At 46.0% G+C, this 17,057-nt stretch overlaps 1 protein-coding gene across 1 annotated transcript; it reads right to left on the minus strand.

Moving 5' to 3' along the window:
- Positions 1-182: 182 nt before the first annotated feature.
- On the minus strand, positions 183-17,057 carry smg5 (SMG5 nonsense mediated mRNA decay factor). The gene is made up of 22 exons (XM_086153722.1): positions 16,633-17,057; positions 16,228-16,326; positions 13,604-13,727; positions 12,882-13,038; positions 12,362-12,451; positions 11,873-11,962; positions 11,089-11,167; positions 10,880-11,005; positions 9,181-9,249; positions 7,895-8,112; positions 7,683-7,820; positions 6,418-7,359; positions 6,148-6,317; positions 5,989-6,064; positions 5,342-5,517; positions 4,514-4,672; positions 4,325-4,384; positions 3,685-3,844; positions 3,338-3,428; positions 3,185-3,259; positions 2,628-2,766; positions 183-1,657 (listed from the first exon to the last, which is right to left on the minus strand). The coding sequence occupies exons 1-22, from the start codon at positions 16,695-16,697 to the stop codon at positions 1,574-1,576; spliced, it is 3,387 nt and encodes a 1,128-aa protein (XP_086009848.1). The 5' UTR covers positions 16,698-17,057; the 3' UTR covers positions 183-1,573.

The following is a 17,057-nucleotide window of genomic DNA, read 5'->3' on the forward strand; positions in this document are numbered from 1 at the left end:
TTTTTCCCTGACTAAAACCCTTCTTTGAAATCTTAAAAGTACCACTGAGTTGATATACTCCGAGACGATATTACTCAAGACGACAAATAATCCCAACCTTGTGCTTGAATATATCCCCTTCAAATCAAGGGGGTGGGGTTTTCTGAATTAGCCAATAGGAAGGAGCCGTGGATTAGCATCTTACTTGAGTTTGTCTTTATTGTTCAATGCATGACCACACACATATACTGGTTTTCTTTTGCACTGTGCATGATGGGGACAGTTACTGTAGAGATGGTGATGTAGATGGGATACATGACAGGGAGTTTACAAGGGATCCGAACATGGCCTACATTCCCCGGAGGGGTCCACTGGACCCTCATCTCCCATACACGCCGCGGACGGGCGACAACACCAAGCTGATCGGCCTCTTGACTCCCTCCCCCTCCAATGTATGATACCCTGCAAAATCACTTCTAGTTTCTATTTAACTTCATTGATTTCCCCCCCAGAAATGAAGGGCGTGTTTCGAGGATCACGCATGGCAACGACAAGCCCCACCCAAACCCTTTTGTTATAACCCCTTAAACATTCTTGCAATGTGTCAACCAGGCTGAGCTTACAAAAAGCAAAATAAACAACATTCATTTGGGTACAAAAATAAAATCCAAATTAAAATCCTGCTGAACAGGATGACGTGTCACCTTTTTTTTTTTCGTTTCTTACTTTTCTCTCCTGATACGAAGCGCAATATGAAAGTTGCTGGTCACAAAAGTACACTGCAAAAAAAAAAAAAACTAACCAAAAAAAACAAAAAAAACAAGAGACACAGGAAAGAAACCGATCCCAGAGAGGTGCGCGTGAGTCTGCCTCGGTGTGGAGACCCTGGCTGATGGGTGGGCTGCAAGCCATGGGCGGAGTGTGTGTGTCCTCCGCCGGCTTTGTCCTCCCTCCTCTTTGATCAAACCATAAAACGCAGCCCCAACAGACACACTTGTTCCTGAACCCCATTTCTTAAATACAAACCAGAAGGGACAGAGGAGGAGGGAGCAGAAACCAAACCACTGCGCTAAATATCTATATGGACTGGTCTGTGTCTGTGTGTGAGTGTGTGCAGCTTCTCTCTCCACATGGATGTACTCATTTGCTAACATATACAGTGTATTCCTGGTTAGGTTGTGAACCAGGGCTCCTCAAAGTTGTTTGCGTCCCCCCCAACCGCTTACCCGTCTCGACCACCAGGGGTCGGTCTTTGCGTAAAGGGCTGGGCAGGAGGGAAATCTGCACTTCCTGACAGCTCATTTTTTCCCCCGCCTACTTTTTGTTTTTGTTTTTTGTTTTCCCCTTCTTTCCTTCCTTCCTTCCTTCCTTCCATCCTTCCATCCTTCCATCCTCCACCGTTTCCGGCTCTCTAAGCTTTCACTCTTTCCGTCGATGTCTGGCTTTCTTTTGAGTTTTTAAAAACATTTTTTGTTTGCCTTTGGAGACGCAGATACACACAGAGCAAAAAGAGTGGGAGAGAGAGAGAGAGGGAGCGAGTGTTGTGATCTATCAGCTGCTTCGCAGCACCGCCGGCTGCCCCCCCAGTGTTCCCTCAGCCCATCTCCTTCCATTGCCTGTAGAACTCCACGATGTTCTTCAGCTCCATGCCAGCTGAGCCCACTGCCTGGACCGCCGCCTGACGGGAGATGACACACTCCAATCAACACAAAGCACAGATTACAGGGTTCCATCTACGTCCATAAAAAATCTTCCTATTTTAACCTTTCACATCTTGCTGACTTCTTACATGCTTGCCTTTTTTTTTATTTTCAAATTTTAACACAATTTCAAGTTCTAAGGGCCCCCAGATTTTTTCCCGAAAAGACTGTTTCAACCTGAACACTCAGAGTTTTTTAAACCTCAATATCAGGTCAAATTATCTGCGCTGATTTTCCCCCTGCTTTCCTGCAAACTCAATTCAACTCAGGAATTGAGTTTGCAGAGATGAAGCCTAAGTACACGGGGTGTCCTGACAGGACAGAAAAGTCTACCAGTGCTTCCTGGACAAGCAGGCAGCCCGGGACTTTGACAGAATGACAAATCTGCTAAATATCAAGGTTTCGAACAACACATTTAGCAAAACAAGCATCCGGAGCTGGAGCTGGCAAGTCCTGCTGTTCAGAAATTTCCAGCTGACACAGCCGTCAGATTGACTGACGGAAAGTCATGTAAACATGACGTGTGCGAGGGCTAAAACTGTGTTTTCATTCCTTGCACGGCACCTTTCTGTGACCATGTGAAGGGAAGTTAATGCTCCTTCAAGCCCAGCCCACGAGCGGAGGGCCTTTCAATGGAGCCTTCAATGCTTTACAGCACTTTACAGTGTCCACACACACGATGCTGCTGTGAGAAGCAGCTCATCAGGACCAATTACGGGTTGAGTGAGTACTTCAAGGACAAGTGGCCACCCACTCCAGCTCCACACTTGACGGACATACCTGGAACAACATCCCTCTGACCAGGCTGACGGAACCAGCGGGTCAGAGCGAGGCCCGGCGAATGCTGACAGGTGCGTTTTTGTTAATTTTAGGTCATTCTAACTGTAACTTATCTGGGGAGGCATCAGTTTAATAAAGTGACCCCACTGGCGGGGAGCCGAGGCTGACCTTCATCGCCCCTGATCGAGTGCAGAGCTCTTCCACTTGGTGCCCGGTGAGGATGGTCACCATGCCCGCCGTGTCCTCATCCCCGTTGCTCTGGGAGACCGTGAGCTGACGGCAGCTGTCCACCATTTTGTACAAATGCCTGGAGGCAAAGTAGAGGACTAAGAAATGTATCTGTGCATAACAAAGATTTCACCATATGATTAACATCAAACTATTTTGCCCAGTCTATCATCTTACTTCTTTTGAGCACACGTAAAATGGTAACATTTTTGCGATTATCTGCATCATCTGAAATGCATAATGAAGTGGTTCAAATCATGAAAACAATCACACAGCGGTGACGAATCAAGAAGAATGAGTAGTTATACAAAAATCAGCGGCTAGGTGTAGATCCCTTTCACTTGCGTATGAATAAAGTCATAATTAAACTGCTCCTTGTCCTGGAAGACAAACGCTCAGCTGATTTATGTGCTTCTGCTTTAACTTAACACTCCGTGGAAATGTTTGCTTTTTCACAAGTGAATAAGCACAGAGTGATGAAGAGCAGGAAGTGTTACCAGGCTTCCACATCCTGACGCTTCAGTTTATCTCTTTCGAAGCTCCGACCTGACTCCTTCTGGCAGCGGATGTATCTGTGGAGCACGAAGAAATACAAAATTAATTTGGGGGAAAAGTGTGATCACATCGGCGCCATACGGGTCGCTACAAACCTGTTGCCTTTCCGGAACTCCAACTCCAGGTATCGGATTCCATCCCGGGCACCTGCGATTTCCTTCTTCAGTCGGTCCAATCCGTCAATCACTGCAATACACATCAGTCCAGCATAAAGGACCAGACTCTCTTTACTGAAAGGAACGTCCAATCAAACAGCACAGACTGGCTTGTTAGTCTCCATCTGACTGGTAGCTTCACATCTGTTAGCAGTTAGTTTGCCTGCTGAAACTAGTACAGCAACTTAACCAGAAGGTTCTGGGCCTGCTGACACACTGGACAGCCGTGACGCTCGGGACCGAGTGTGTGCTTTGTCACGTCAACGGAGCTCCGGCGGGGAACTGACCTGTTCGTGGGATGATGATGATAAAGCAGCCGCTGCCAGCCAGCTGCCGGATGAAGCTGAGGTGCTGGCAGAGAGCCGCCGTGTCTGGGACCAGGTAGGGAGACATGGACGACTGGGCCTTGGGCTGTTGAAGGCTGCCCTCTAGCTGTGATACCTCCAACTGCAGGCACCACACATGGAAATGAAGGCATGGCATTTGTTGAATGAAATATTGTAAATTAGTAACGCGGTGCTCTTATTCTTACTTTTTTGTGCTTAATTAGGAATTTAAAAAAAAACTTCCCTAATTATAAATTCCCAGAATCTTGGTAAAAGCCTTTACTAACATATAATAAATTAGCAAAACATGACCTTAAATTTATCAAGGAATCCCTTAAAAATAAAGGATTCTAAAAAAGAAGTGGTCAACAAATCTGAGGCAGAGAGATGAAAAATAAACAATCATTTTTCCCTATCGTACTTAAAAGAGCCATAGTGTAAGATTTTGGACATTTTAGAATAAAGAAAACATCTAAATTACTAACTAAATGCTCGGTATAAGTCCTTTTTTGTTTCAGTTTAAAATAAAAAGAGGTTTGTGCTTTATGGTGCAGCTCTGCATAGATTTTGAGACGTCGGTGGAGAGAAATGCGGACCCGACCTGCAGCCGAAGCTGGGCCATGTCCCTCATCAGCCGGTTTCTGCGTGCCTCCTCTTCAGCCTGAACACAAGAACATTAGTGCAGGGATGCTTAACACACATCTGTGACGCACAGCAAGGAACCTCAATCACATTTATTAACACGTCACTCATTTCAATGTTTCTCATGTTGAGCCGGGACACAACCCACCATCCTGAACTGGGCCTTGGCTTGCTGGACCAGGTTCTCCTGCTCCGATTGGCTGATGCTGGTGAAGATGCCTGCCTCCGGGTTGAAGTGCAGCACATTGCCCTGAAGGCTGGTTAGGAAGTGACCAAAGCTACGGATGCAGCACACTCGCACCACACACTGAGAGAGAGAAGGGAGATGATACCTCACTAGAATGTATTTGACACGGGTGTGGGTGTGTGTGTGTGTGTGTGTGTGTGAGAGAGAGAGAGGCAGACAAAGTGAGACAAAATGACAAAAGTGAGGTAAAACATTTCAATGCAGATGGTGAGATGGATCACTTCCCAGCTGAAGCAGAAAACAAATGCAGATTTCACGGATACACCTCTGAACCTCATCTTTCGGGTAGTCTTGATATTTTTGGAAAAAAAAAAAAATCATGCGAGATATTGCAAATTTACTCACGTCTTTCCCAATGATTGTGTGAACAACTACATAATTCACTGAAGACAAACTAATTTTGCAATATGGGAGTTATTTATGATTTAGATGTCAAAAACCAAACACTTTCCAGGGATGTATCTTGATTTAAGCACAGTCAAATAGATTCACTGTGGGATGCATCGAAATAAGAGTAATATTGCTGTCCATTAGAAACAGTGGGTGGGACAAAGTTTGCCAGTGAGTATAAATATAAAATGTGCTAGTTAATTTAGGGCAGAGCAGTGAATGTTGGAGCTCATTGTGTCACGGGGTCCGTGCTCAACAATGAAACAGCAAAACATTCGGCTCTGTAAAAAAAGGACTGCTGCCCATGCCATAAAGCCTGACCGCAAAATGTGTTTGTACCTCCTGGAGGGGGGTGAGCAAGGGGCTGTGGTGGCTGAAGTCGAGGCGGCGGTGAGCAACGCTGAGGGCCGGCAGGTGTCTCAGAGCCAGGTCCTCGGGCAGCAGCAGACTCTGTACCAGGCTGGGATGCTCACACTCGTTTAAAAGCTCTGTCACCTCGGGGTTCAGGCTGAGCTCTGGAACATACACACGTACATGTAAATCATCCGCATGCGAACAACACGTCCGTGTATGTGTGTTTGTGTGTGAAAATCCCCCATGAGGCGGTTAATATCTAGTGTGGCAGCTGAGCATTAGTGTGTCTGCTAACTGAGCTCTTAGATGGCAGCGAGGGTAGAGTACGATGGGACCACAGCGGGTCATGGGGCCGAGGAGGTGACGATGCAAAGGACGTTTATATAGAAACGCTAGAATTGGTGACTTGAGTGATTTGCTTTGACGATTCCCACATTAACCACTATGCTTTGACAGGAAAACCACAGCTGCTGAGTCAAACCCACGGCCCCGTGACTGACAATAATTCAATAATCCACAAATTTTGGGAGGCAGATTTATAGAGACCACAAAAAATGGCGCCAGAGGCAACGAGACAATTTTTTTTCCTTTTTAAATGTGGGGTTGTTTCCATGTTCCTCTCAGTCGCTCACCAGCCTCCAGCATCTTGCTGCCATCTGGCAGTAGGTTGAGCAGCACAGAGAGTCGGTTCCATAGACTCTGAGAACTCTGCAGACACGACAGTGGATCACCAAGTTAGAACAATCTCTGACCAGGGCGGCAGTTCAGAGGAATGTAGTGCTTCCTATTACCTGTGCACACATGAGGATAATGTCTGTGTTTGTCCTCAGCCAGTCAACAAAGACCTTCACCACCTGGATTAAACCCTGGTTGGTCAGGATCTCCAGCTTCTCCAATAAGGTTTTCTCACTATGAACAGACGGGGTACTGTGCTGGCTGCCCTCCGAATCAGAGTCCAGGTCTAGAGCAGGGACAAGAGATGGCAACCAATCAGAAGAGACACCTGAGACTTTGCAGTTCATTTGTCCGTGGATACTGAAAACACCACCGGACCACCTCACCATTTTCATTTGTTCCATTGGCAGTGCTGGGGTTCAAGTCGCTTAGCGACTCCCCGGGAGTGAGAGCCGTCTCCTGGGACGGGGGGCTGGAGGCATCAGTAGAAACGGGCAGACTCGCGGATGAGGAAGCCTGCGGCCTGAGCAGCATGTTGCTGAAGGTGGGCGCCAAGCGGAAGCAGCGCTTAGCCTGGAAGAGTTGGGAGGACATGGCCTGCAGATTGCTGCTGATGCTAGAATCAGTGGGCATCAGGGGCCCGTTGGTAGCTGGGGGGCTGTCGCCGTCCCTCTCTCCTCCATCTTCTTTGGGATGGTCTTCGTCTTCCTCCTCGTCTGGCTGCTCCCGGGCCTGACCCTCCAGGTTGTCCGAGTTTTCGGCGTCGTCCATGTCCTCCAGGTCCGAGCGAGACTCCTGGCTGTTCATGTCCGAGTCCGTCTCCACATCAAAAGCGGTGCCTCCCTCCTCTTCCTCCTCCTCCTCTTCCTCTGAACCGCTACCCCAGCTGCCCTCCTCGCCCAATGGATCACCCTTGGACTCCTTTGGTAGAGGCGAAGGACTGGGCAGAGTTCCAGCTGCGGTGTCTGCGGTTACATCATCAACGGCGCCACTCCTTTCGTCATCCTCGTCTTCGTCATCTTCGCTTTCGAAGCCCTCGCTCAGGTCGCTCTCGTCCTCTCCTCGACCGTCCTTGCGAGCACAGCGGCGTCTCCGAAGTCTCGACAAGCGGCTGTACTTCTTCTTCTGCCTCTGTTTCTCCTCCTCCAGCTTATGTTGTTCTTCAGTACTGCTCTGCGTTTTGGCGCAGACCCGATCACTGCCCCCTTCGCGTTTCCCCTCTTCCTCCTCCTCCTCCTCCTCTTCTTGCTCTAGGGAGCCATTCTGGAGGGGCCTCTCGTCGGAGCCCTCTGCCGGCGGAGCTGAAAAATCCCTGGCCTCCGAGTCATCTGAATGAGAGGGAAGAATAATTCAGTGGCTTTAGTTCTTTTGAACTCGACCGTGTTCATCAAAGATATCTTAGAACTCTTTTCACTTCAGACTTTACACATTAAACTCAAGATTGGTCCTGACAGCTAGTCAAGCTTGGGAAAACTTCCCACTGATGAAAGTTTACTTGGCAAATGTTGTCTATGTAAAGACAAAAGATGCTGTTGATTGACAGTGACGCCGTTTCCCATACAGATGGGAACCTCCTGTTCGGATGTGTAATGATTACTTTTGCGCCCCATATAATTCTCGCCATCCGTGAAAACAGTGAGCTCCGGCTCACCTGTGATGTCCGTGTTCAGAGGAGGAACCTGACTCTCTGTCTCCTCCAGCTCCGCTTGCAGCCGGATGTTCACATGGTTGACCAGATGGGAGAAGAGGGCCAGAGTGAAGGCTATGGAGGCACTATACTGCTTCGAACCTGAGGGGAAAATGTTACACTTAGCATTTTTAACATCCTTGAAGTATCTTCTTCATTTTACCGCTGTAACAAACCTCCTCTCTTCAGACTGTGCACGACCATCAGACACGTGACCACCATCTTGAACACCAAAGTATCGGGAAGGACTGGGTAGGAGCTGTCCGCGTGCTGCTGCTCCTCCTCTTCCTCACTGGGTGAGGGGTGAGCACCGGGGGGAGGCAAGTAGAATAGCACCAGGTTGAAGTCCTCCAGCACCGACTGGCAAAGTGCCGTCAGTTCCGTCTCCATGAGACTTTACACACAGTAGAAGCGACACAAGATTAATGCGGTAGCATGGGCAGCATTTATTTCTTCTGGCGGAAGGAAAAACTAACCGGGTTTTAGAAACGTCTCAACCCTGCTAAGTGGATGAGCAGGCACTCAGCAGGCTGAGAAATGCCCCTGCATTCAGGTGTGTCTGCCAATGCATTCATGGAGGATAATCCATAAGCTGATCGTTAAATTCCTTTTTGGTAAAGGATGAAAAAATAATTATCTAAAGAACTGTTTTTTTTTTTTTTTACTTTAATCTATATGATTTTTTTCTATGATATTAACCTCCTATGGGACTATCTATTATGTCCCTTACAGATGGAAAAAATAGTCAGGTCGCAAATCCAAAGGACGATATGCCAGCTATTGGTCACTGAAGTAGTTTAACACTCACCATGTGAAGGCTCTGTGGTATAAAATTTAACTAAAGAAAAATACATGTGCACACACACACACACACACACATGCATTTTATATTCTAGGATTTTCTTATTTTTAAGAAAGCTGTTCACTCGAATGTGTGCTGCCAAACATGCGGCTAATCCTGCCAGCAGAGGGTTCCGAGGTGAACTCTCTTTGTTACTACATCAGGGTGCCATTTGTTCAGTTGATATTTACATGCAGGGACAGTTTCAGTGTGTGTGTGTGTGTGTGTGTGTGTGTGTTTGTGTATGGATGCCAACCACTGTGCGCATGAGCTTTTAGTTTTCAAGTGAGGGAGGGGCTGCAGCAGTGAAGTAATGAATGTGGCCTCAGGAGGAAAGCAGTGTGGTTCACACGCACACACAGACTAATAATTATTAAATATTGACATCATCCTGAGAGCAGGATTCATTCTGACTTAACCTACAAATATTAATGAGAGCTCGGGGCAAAAAAAGGGATGTAGGCACCGCGTCCAGGACATTAGCTTCAAACCGTCATGAGATTTATTTTACCCACGAGCAAGGCACTGTTGCTTCAGCTGTGACCACTGATAAGAGATGTGATTCGGAAATGTGATTCGGTGCTGGGGGGGGGGGGGGGGGGTGTTACTGACAGCGCCCACCTGTTCTTGGGCTGCAGCAGGCTCTGCAGGTACATGAAGCTCACCAGGAGGCGCTTAATGTCTTTTGATCTGCAGGGAAGAGGTCACAGGAGAGATTGCAATTATATACTGATGCATTGACAGGAACCTTTTTTTTTTTTCTCAAATCAAGGTCATCCACATTGCTGGGATTGAAAAATATGTTCACGTTTGCCGAATGTCTTGTTTGATGACAGAAACATTGGTGCTTTTAGTGCCCCTTTGCAAAGTTCGAGACTTTGCCAGCAATGTCTAAAATAACATCCAGACATTCCAGAAAAACATTTGCCCGTTTTCTTGTTGAAGGACATAAACGTGACAAATGATGTGAGCACAAGCTGAGACACCTGAGTAGCAGCTCCCCAGTAGGCTGGGTTGGTACAAACATAAAAGCTAATATGGCATCATCCATTGTTCCTATTATGACTAAGAGGTGTGGTGCTTGAAAACAGTAATAGTTGGAGTGAACGGTCATTTGAAATGTGTTACCAAACTTTCATAAAAACAAGGCACATCTTACTGCATTCTATACATTTTGAAGCTGCTGAATCAAAAATTTAAATAAATAAAGCATTCATTAACATAAAACAGAGCCTACTGAGGAGATTAACCCTAAGCGATGCCCTTATTAGCAGCAGGCTAAGCACTGCAATAAACAATTACTGTCCTGGAAGGGCTTTATACACAATGATAAACAATGAAAACAAGGACTCTTAATATCAAATATCAACCCAAAATATACAAATGAATGTATAATTTAACTTGGGACACATCATAGTGTGGATATTTCAAAACTCAAGACACCTGTTTTCTTTCCATAATTTATGCTTTGAGGTTTCTTCACATTAAAAGTGTTATTTCCCGAAGTTCCTCTTAGTGGAGGACTGCCAGGCCTCGGAATACCGCTGGAAAGGGGGGCCTTGTGTTGAACGCGCCAGCGTGAAAATCGAATTGACTTAAACCACAACGACGAAGCAAAATGTAACAAACACAGCCTTGTTTCTGAGCGGCAACAGTCTTTATTTTACTGATTTCATGGCCTGATGGAAGTCGAGTCGTGACCACCTATAAAAAGCGTGGACAGTTTAGGGCTTTGACAGAGCAAGCCCTTCAGAGGTTCTGAGCGGACACGGCAAACGGATACTCCTTTGCGGCCCTCAGGCAACACTTCCACTAAACTGCTTATTTTTTGCATCAGAACTTTCCTTGTTTTCTCTGCTACCTTTGTTGCCTGAACAACCTCTTTTCCCCGCAGGGATCAACTTATCACTTATCCAATCCCCTCTGCGGGGATGTTGCGCCTCTCACCTCCACAGGCACTCCCTCTGCAATTCAATAACAATTTACGCACAGCAGTGGATGTTACTTGGGACAAAAGTCAAGTTGCTCTTGGATTTCAGACCGTATTTAGACGGAATTCGAGCACAGCAGGCGAAGCAACCAATAGACGGTCTAAGAACGGCAATCATGAGAAATGTGTGTGTAGGAGGTCAGACATGTTAAGTGTACTGTACATTTAAATGCAACGGAGTACGTTTACTTCAACAAAGCTAAATTTAACACTGAGACAATCTCTGCTTTGTAAGCTGGTTTTTGAATTCCCTGTACAAGACGCGGCCAATCATCAGAGCAACCCCCCAAGGCAAAGGACTCGGGAGTCCTGGAGTCCACGTTCCATTACCTCTGTCGTGACGGAGAGAGCTTCTTAATCTCCTGCTTCTTCACCTGGTGGTACATCTTAGCGGCTTTGTCAAAGAGGCGCTTCAGGTTGCCGTAGGCTCCCTCAAAGGGGGTCTCTGATTGGATACTGGCACAAGTTCTGTTTGTGTTAGTGCTGACGAGGTGTCAACAGCAGACGCATTTTCTGATTAACGGACATGGATTCCTCACCAGCGAAGGTAGTAGTAGGTTGCTTCTACGTTGTAGAACTTGCTTCCTGCCAGAGTGCCCAGCTGGTTGAAAGGCATTCCTGATTAAAAAAAAAAAAACAGGATAAAACAGCACACTTAAACTCTTGTGTAAAAAATGGCCCTGGGATAAGTTTGACACATGATTTAATATTATTCAGGATAAAAAGATTGTTAAAATTGTTCAGGAAAAAAATGACGAGATTATATCTGTTGGGATTTAGACTGAACACGCAACTCTTAAAATGAGAAACATGCAGATGGCCTGAGCCAACCGGTTCGGCTATGACAACATCTTCAATCCAATTTCGGTGTACCAAACATATTATGGTGTGTGGTTGATGCCCCAAGTGTGAATGATTTGTTCCAAAATACAACATAATTCACCCCGACAATGTGAAAACCTCTTAAGGGTATATTAAAACCCGTTCACGAAAAGCTAAGAGCGGTATGCTTGTTCACGAGTATCCCCGGACAGGATCACAAGCTCGGTCACGCAAGGTGAATGCCGTGCTAAAGGGAAGTTTGTTCTGGTTTGAGGTTGGGAGGCTGAATTTCTATTTAGGATGAAATATTCCTTTAACAATGACCGACTGAGCCAAGATCCGAGACCACAATTTCAACACAGGCTCTTTTAAGACGGACTGTATTGATGCTGCCACAGAGTGTTATTTTGTACCACCATGTTCCCTTTTTCGTTTGTTTGCATGTTTAAGTTTGCATGTTTTTTTGCCACTTTAAATCAGCGATCCAATCCCGACACTCACCTACGTGGGGCATGACAGACAAGGCCTGGTGGTAAAACCTCTCCGCCAGCTGCTCGGCCTCCACTCCGGCAAGCTCGTTCTGGTACCGGGCTGCCGAAGACATCAACCACATTGTGACTATAACAGTAAAACATGAGGGATTGCCGTTGCTGACTTTAAATGCCAGTTGGTCTGTCGAAGACAAAAATCTGAAAGAGCGCAGACTGAATTTTATCTGCCTGCAGTCATCAGTTCAATAATGCGGTCCCAAATCTCTCTATGACTAAAGTCTAATCCAAACCAACAGCCCATAGCCAACTAAGCTCTTTTGCTGAGCCAGAACCCCTCCCCACGCAAACGTGCGCACGTACACACACACACACACACACACACACACACACACACACACACACACGCACGCATGCACGCACTCAGGCACGCGCTGTCTCACACCTCTACCAGCCGAGTAGAGGCTTGTATTAATTGCACAGTCCATTATACTGTTATTACCTAGATCTCCAAGGTAGACAAGACAGCGATGACAAGCCATCTGTGCCCACTCCATCTCCTTGGGGGAGGCTGACACGGGCTTCTTTCGGCCTGCCGATAACATTATACAAGGCTGTTCATGGAAATTCATGCATTTTGACGAGGAACTTCAACAAAACGACAGAAGGAAGACCAGCCGCAGCAAAGCAGGAGGAATGCCGAGACTTCGCACGACAGATCAATAACTCATCTGTCACTTTGTTATGATTAAAATCAGGATCATATCAAATGCCCAACTTGCGAAAAAAAAAAACACATAACAGAAACATCAAAATATTAATGTTAAATTACAAGTTGTAAAGAGAACCGAATATCAGTGTCTTAGGATGAGAGAGGCACGCTGGTAACTGTATCTGCATACAGTTACTGCAGTCTTCATCATCACCCAACTGTAAAACTAAAAGTTTGGCACTGACTGTTTCTAATACTGCGGTATTTGAATATTCTATATGAGCTCATGCCAAAATGCCTCCTGTCTGACCAATCAGAGGGTCTGTGACATGGGTCCAGTCGATGCAGTCCTGGAGCTCCAGCTGGTAGTGTGACTGGATGTACAGCAGCAGGTGTTGGTAGAACCCCACGCCGGCGATCAGGTGCGTTCGGTAGGCACACTCCAGGGCGCTGCGGCTGTGAATTTGCTGCGGATGGCAGCGTGGAAAGACAGCAAACATGACCACCACAGCAGCAGTAAATGTGATCTATGTCGCACTTAGCCGCAGACACTGTCATCTCCGGCACCCGTTAAGAAGACAAAAACGCACTGAGACGAAAACTACCGACCCAAGTTTTTTCCCCTCTGATAATCCATTTGCACAGCATTTCCAGAACATTCTCAGCTACACTCAAGACGGTTTTAGAGATGCAAACATGCTCCTTTTCTCCTCAAACTATGCTGCCCCCTTTGTTTGGGGGGACTTTCTTCCTACTTTTCAACTGATTTCTAGCTCATTTTCAATCACTTAACAGTGTTGATGAGAGTCGGGATTCATCTTTGACCACTGATTCTCAAATTAGATTATAGTGCAAAAGGCTGTTAAGACAGAAAAATTAGAGAAACATTTTTTAATAGTTTACAGGACATGTGGTGAGTTTTCTAATTCTCTGTGCGTTTCCCCAACTACAAATTTGCTCCGCTGTTTTCTGGGATTTTTCAGATTTAATGAGTATGGCCGGTCGCAAATGTCTCTTTCCCGCTGCCGTTACCTTCTTGTTGGTCTTGATAACCTGGATGACCTCATAGTAGACCTTCCTCCACAGAAGCTCCTCAGCTTTGCGGCCGTAGTCGACGGGGTGGAGAAACATCAGCTTCACACACAGTTCCCTCAACCTGCAAACACGACAAATCTGTGAATCGCCAGGTTTCACACGACACGAGTCACAAACCTCTCGGTCACTGAGATGAGTCTCACAGTTCTTCTGACTCCATCATACTTCACTATCATTACAGGAGAAAAGACGATCCTGCGATCTCTCTCTCCTGGCTGAAAGCCTTTTCTGAATGATCATTATTATTCAAGATGTAAGACAGTGACATTAGATAATGGCAAAAAAGTGATTTTGTGGGAAGTTTCTGATGACCTTGAAGTTGGCCTTCAGTTTTGGACATGAAAAGGTGAAAGACAAGAGGCTGAAAAAAAATGTCACCATCGAGAAGGATAAATGCCAAACAGTGTCCTCCTCTGTTCCAACATCTCCATCAATGTGTTTCACGGACGGCTTTTCATTTTATTTCAGATTAATTCATGACATTCATTAATTACAGGTTCCACTGATTACAGTCTGCATGTCAGAGATCAGTCTAATTAAAATGTCACTCTTCCAAAGATTTTCTGCTTTCAAAAAAAAAAGTCAATAATTAAAAACAGATTAGTCACCAGACGATCTCACGGCGAAAAGATTAGCTTGACCTTTCAGCCAACTCTCGATCAAGTTCAAAGTTAGTGAAGAAAATTAGTGATTTCAAAACAACGGAGACGGGCAGTCCAGGAGCTCCTGAACCATTGTGGATGGGGACTCAGGACAAAGACCTTGGGTCTCCTGCGTCCCCCAATGCGAGGGGAAACCTGAATGTCTGGGAGCGATGTGAATCTCTCCTCCAATAGGTAACCAGAGACCTTTACTCTTCAGGAAGGTGTTGGTTATTAAAAAAGGGGATTTTTCAATAATATTCAATTACTCATCCATTCCCGGTTCGATTCCCGGTTCCTCCTTGCCTGACAAAGTGTTGTTGAGCAAGACACTCAACCCCTAACTCTTCCTTAGCTGCCTTCTGCTCATGATTTGTCCATGATGGGTTAAATACAGTGGTCATATTTCGCTGATGGTGTGCTCTATGAATAACTTAATGTGACAATAAAGGCATTGCTTCTTTCTTGAATAAATATGTAAAAGAGAAAACGAGACAGAATTCATGTGAGTATAAACATGCAGATACGCACGCACAATCTTGTTAAGTTTTGGAGACAAATACAGTAAAATGGTGATACACCATCATAATCACAAGTTAAAGTATAAAGTAAAGTACAAAGTATCCTCGGTGAGCAGTTTCAGTCAGTAAACAATGTTTTACAGGGCTCTCTGCAATTTGTTAATGTGTCACACACATCAGGAATATGGTTGTGGCAAAAGGGATGACAATTGTGATTACATGATTATTTGAAGCAGAACAAACAGAAAGCTCTGACTGATAGCTGATTGTGATGACTGATAAAAGAGCTTGCCAAATCCAGAGGGTGGAAAGAGGCAAAATACTCCTCTAATTCTGGAGGGAGGTGGCGTCTCCTCTGTGGCACATGTGGCTCACACACCCAGACCGAGAACGCCAACACACTTTTCCTCAGTCACATTTTATGCACACGTCTGTTACTGCTGGGGAGACGACAAACACATCCAGCAGCAGTCAATTCATTTTCAATGATGTTCACTTTCCTTCCTTTTGGATTTATGGAATAAATTAAGTGAACCAGTTATTCCACAGGAAACGAGTTGCTCTCCAGTCATGGCTGTTTGACGGAGGATAGTTTAGACTCATTCATGTATGAAATACACACAGAAAGGAATGGGTGATACACATACACACCGTTTCATACATCTGCTGAAGCAGATACAGGAAGCAACTACGAATGCTGTTGGATTTCTTCTTTTAAATAAGTAGACAAAAAAGGCTGAAAATGCAGGGAACGCCCCCAAATTTGTTAAACAGCAACTCAAAGGGTGTGTTCGATTGTTTAAAGTACTTTCTCAAATCCCCAACTCACAGACAAACAAACTTTCCTGCATACAGTGAGATGCATCTGACTGAAAAGAAAAGATTTATGGATGTAGTGAGAGAGGATATGAAGGTTATTGGGGTGAATGAGAAGGATACGGAGAATACGGTTAGATGGAGAAGGTTGATTGGCTGTGACAACCCCTGATGGGAAAAGCCGAAAGTAGAAGTGAGAATGACATTACTTATGAGTCCAATGTTCAAGTAACTGACCTGACTGACTGCATTTCTCATCTAAACATATGTTAGATATTGATCTGACCCAAAGGACCGAGTTGATCATGACATTGTGAGCGTACATGTCCCAAGTGTTACAGGTTTGCAGTGTCATTCTACGGCTCTGCAAGCAACTTACTTTAAACAACACACTTTCACTGTCTAGAATAGAAAAAAATGTGCAGGGTATTCTTTGCATACTTCAACAAATAAACACATAAGAAGTGTCGTTCACACTTCCTCAATTTGTATACGATCAAACATCAAAGTTAACGTCACAAGAGTGTGTGTGTGTGTGTGTGTGTGTATGTGTGTAACCGTGCACACACACAGCTGGACCTACTTGTTGCGGAGGCTGATGTTTTCCGGTTTGAAGACCTCCCTGTGAGACGCCTTGCTGCCGATGATGACATCCAGCTTGTGCACAGACTCGACCACAGCCCTGCGGGGCAAGAAGGATGGGTCATCATGGGGGGGAAAGGGGGAGGCGCGTTATGAACTCCCGGTCAAATTCCTTTCGGTTTAATTTCACTGCGAAATGAAGGAAACAACCCACTTTTTCCTACCCCCAAACAGTTTTTTTTTTTCTCAAGCTCTGCCCAGACGAGTCTGAAGGAATTGTGAGCTCAAGCCTGCCGAAGAACCCACTCCTGTGACTTAACACTGATTGGCTATCACTAAACTAGCCCTGCACAATAACGTTCAATTAGCACCACCGTTAGCAAAGGGGCAGAAACGGCCTCAGTACCTGTAAAGCCGCTTGATGAAAAGGACTTTCGCCTCCGGTTCGCTGTCCTGCCCCGGTCCGCTCATACTAGCGACTCGACGGGCGCTCAATCACACGCTCCAGCGTTCCAGTCGCCGTCGCCCCCAAACCGTCGCCACTCGGTTGTCACGGCTCCTCGGGTTCGCTGCCCCGGCAGTAACAACCGTGTTGTCAGACGGCTAGCACTAGCTTCCGAGGTAGCGCTAGCCTTCCTCCCCTTCCTACCGAATGTCTTTCGTTTGGTCAGTCCTTTGCCGGGCCCCCCTCTACCCATCCGTTCCGAACACCGGGGCGGAGGGGTTCCCGGTCACTTGCGTTCTTCCTGGTCAGCTATAACGCTGTGATATGCCTCTTGTGTTGATCGCCGTTACGGCCATTGCTACGAAGGCGGCCATTCTTCCGATCAG

This window comes from Fistularia commersonii, chromosome 10, assembly GCF_037954325.1.
Source record: "Fistularia commersonii isolate RoL2024-O1a breed Wild chromosome 10, RoL_Fcom_v1.0, whole genome shotgun sequence".
NCBI lineage: Eukaryota > Metazoa > Chordata > Actinopteri > Syngnathiformes > Fistulariidae > Fistularia > Fistularia commersonii.

Bases quoted from the DNA above. Each gene is read 5' to 3' on its own strand.
- smg5 (XM_086153722.1), bottom strand. From the start codon at position 16,697: ATGAGCGGACCGGGGCAGGACAGCGAACCGGAGGCGAAAGTCCTTTTC. The intron at 8,113-9,180 runs GTGGGCGCTGTC...CTGTGTGTAAAG, and splicing joins CTGCTGCAGCCCAAGAACAG to TCTCATGGAGACGGAACTGA. The intron at 3,429-3,684 runs GTCAGTTCCCCG...TGTGTATTGCAG, and splicing joins CATCATCATCCCACGAACAG to TGATTGACGGATTGGACCGA.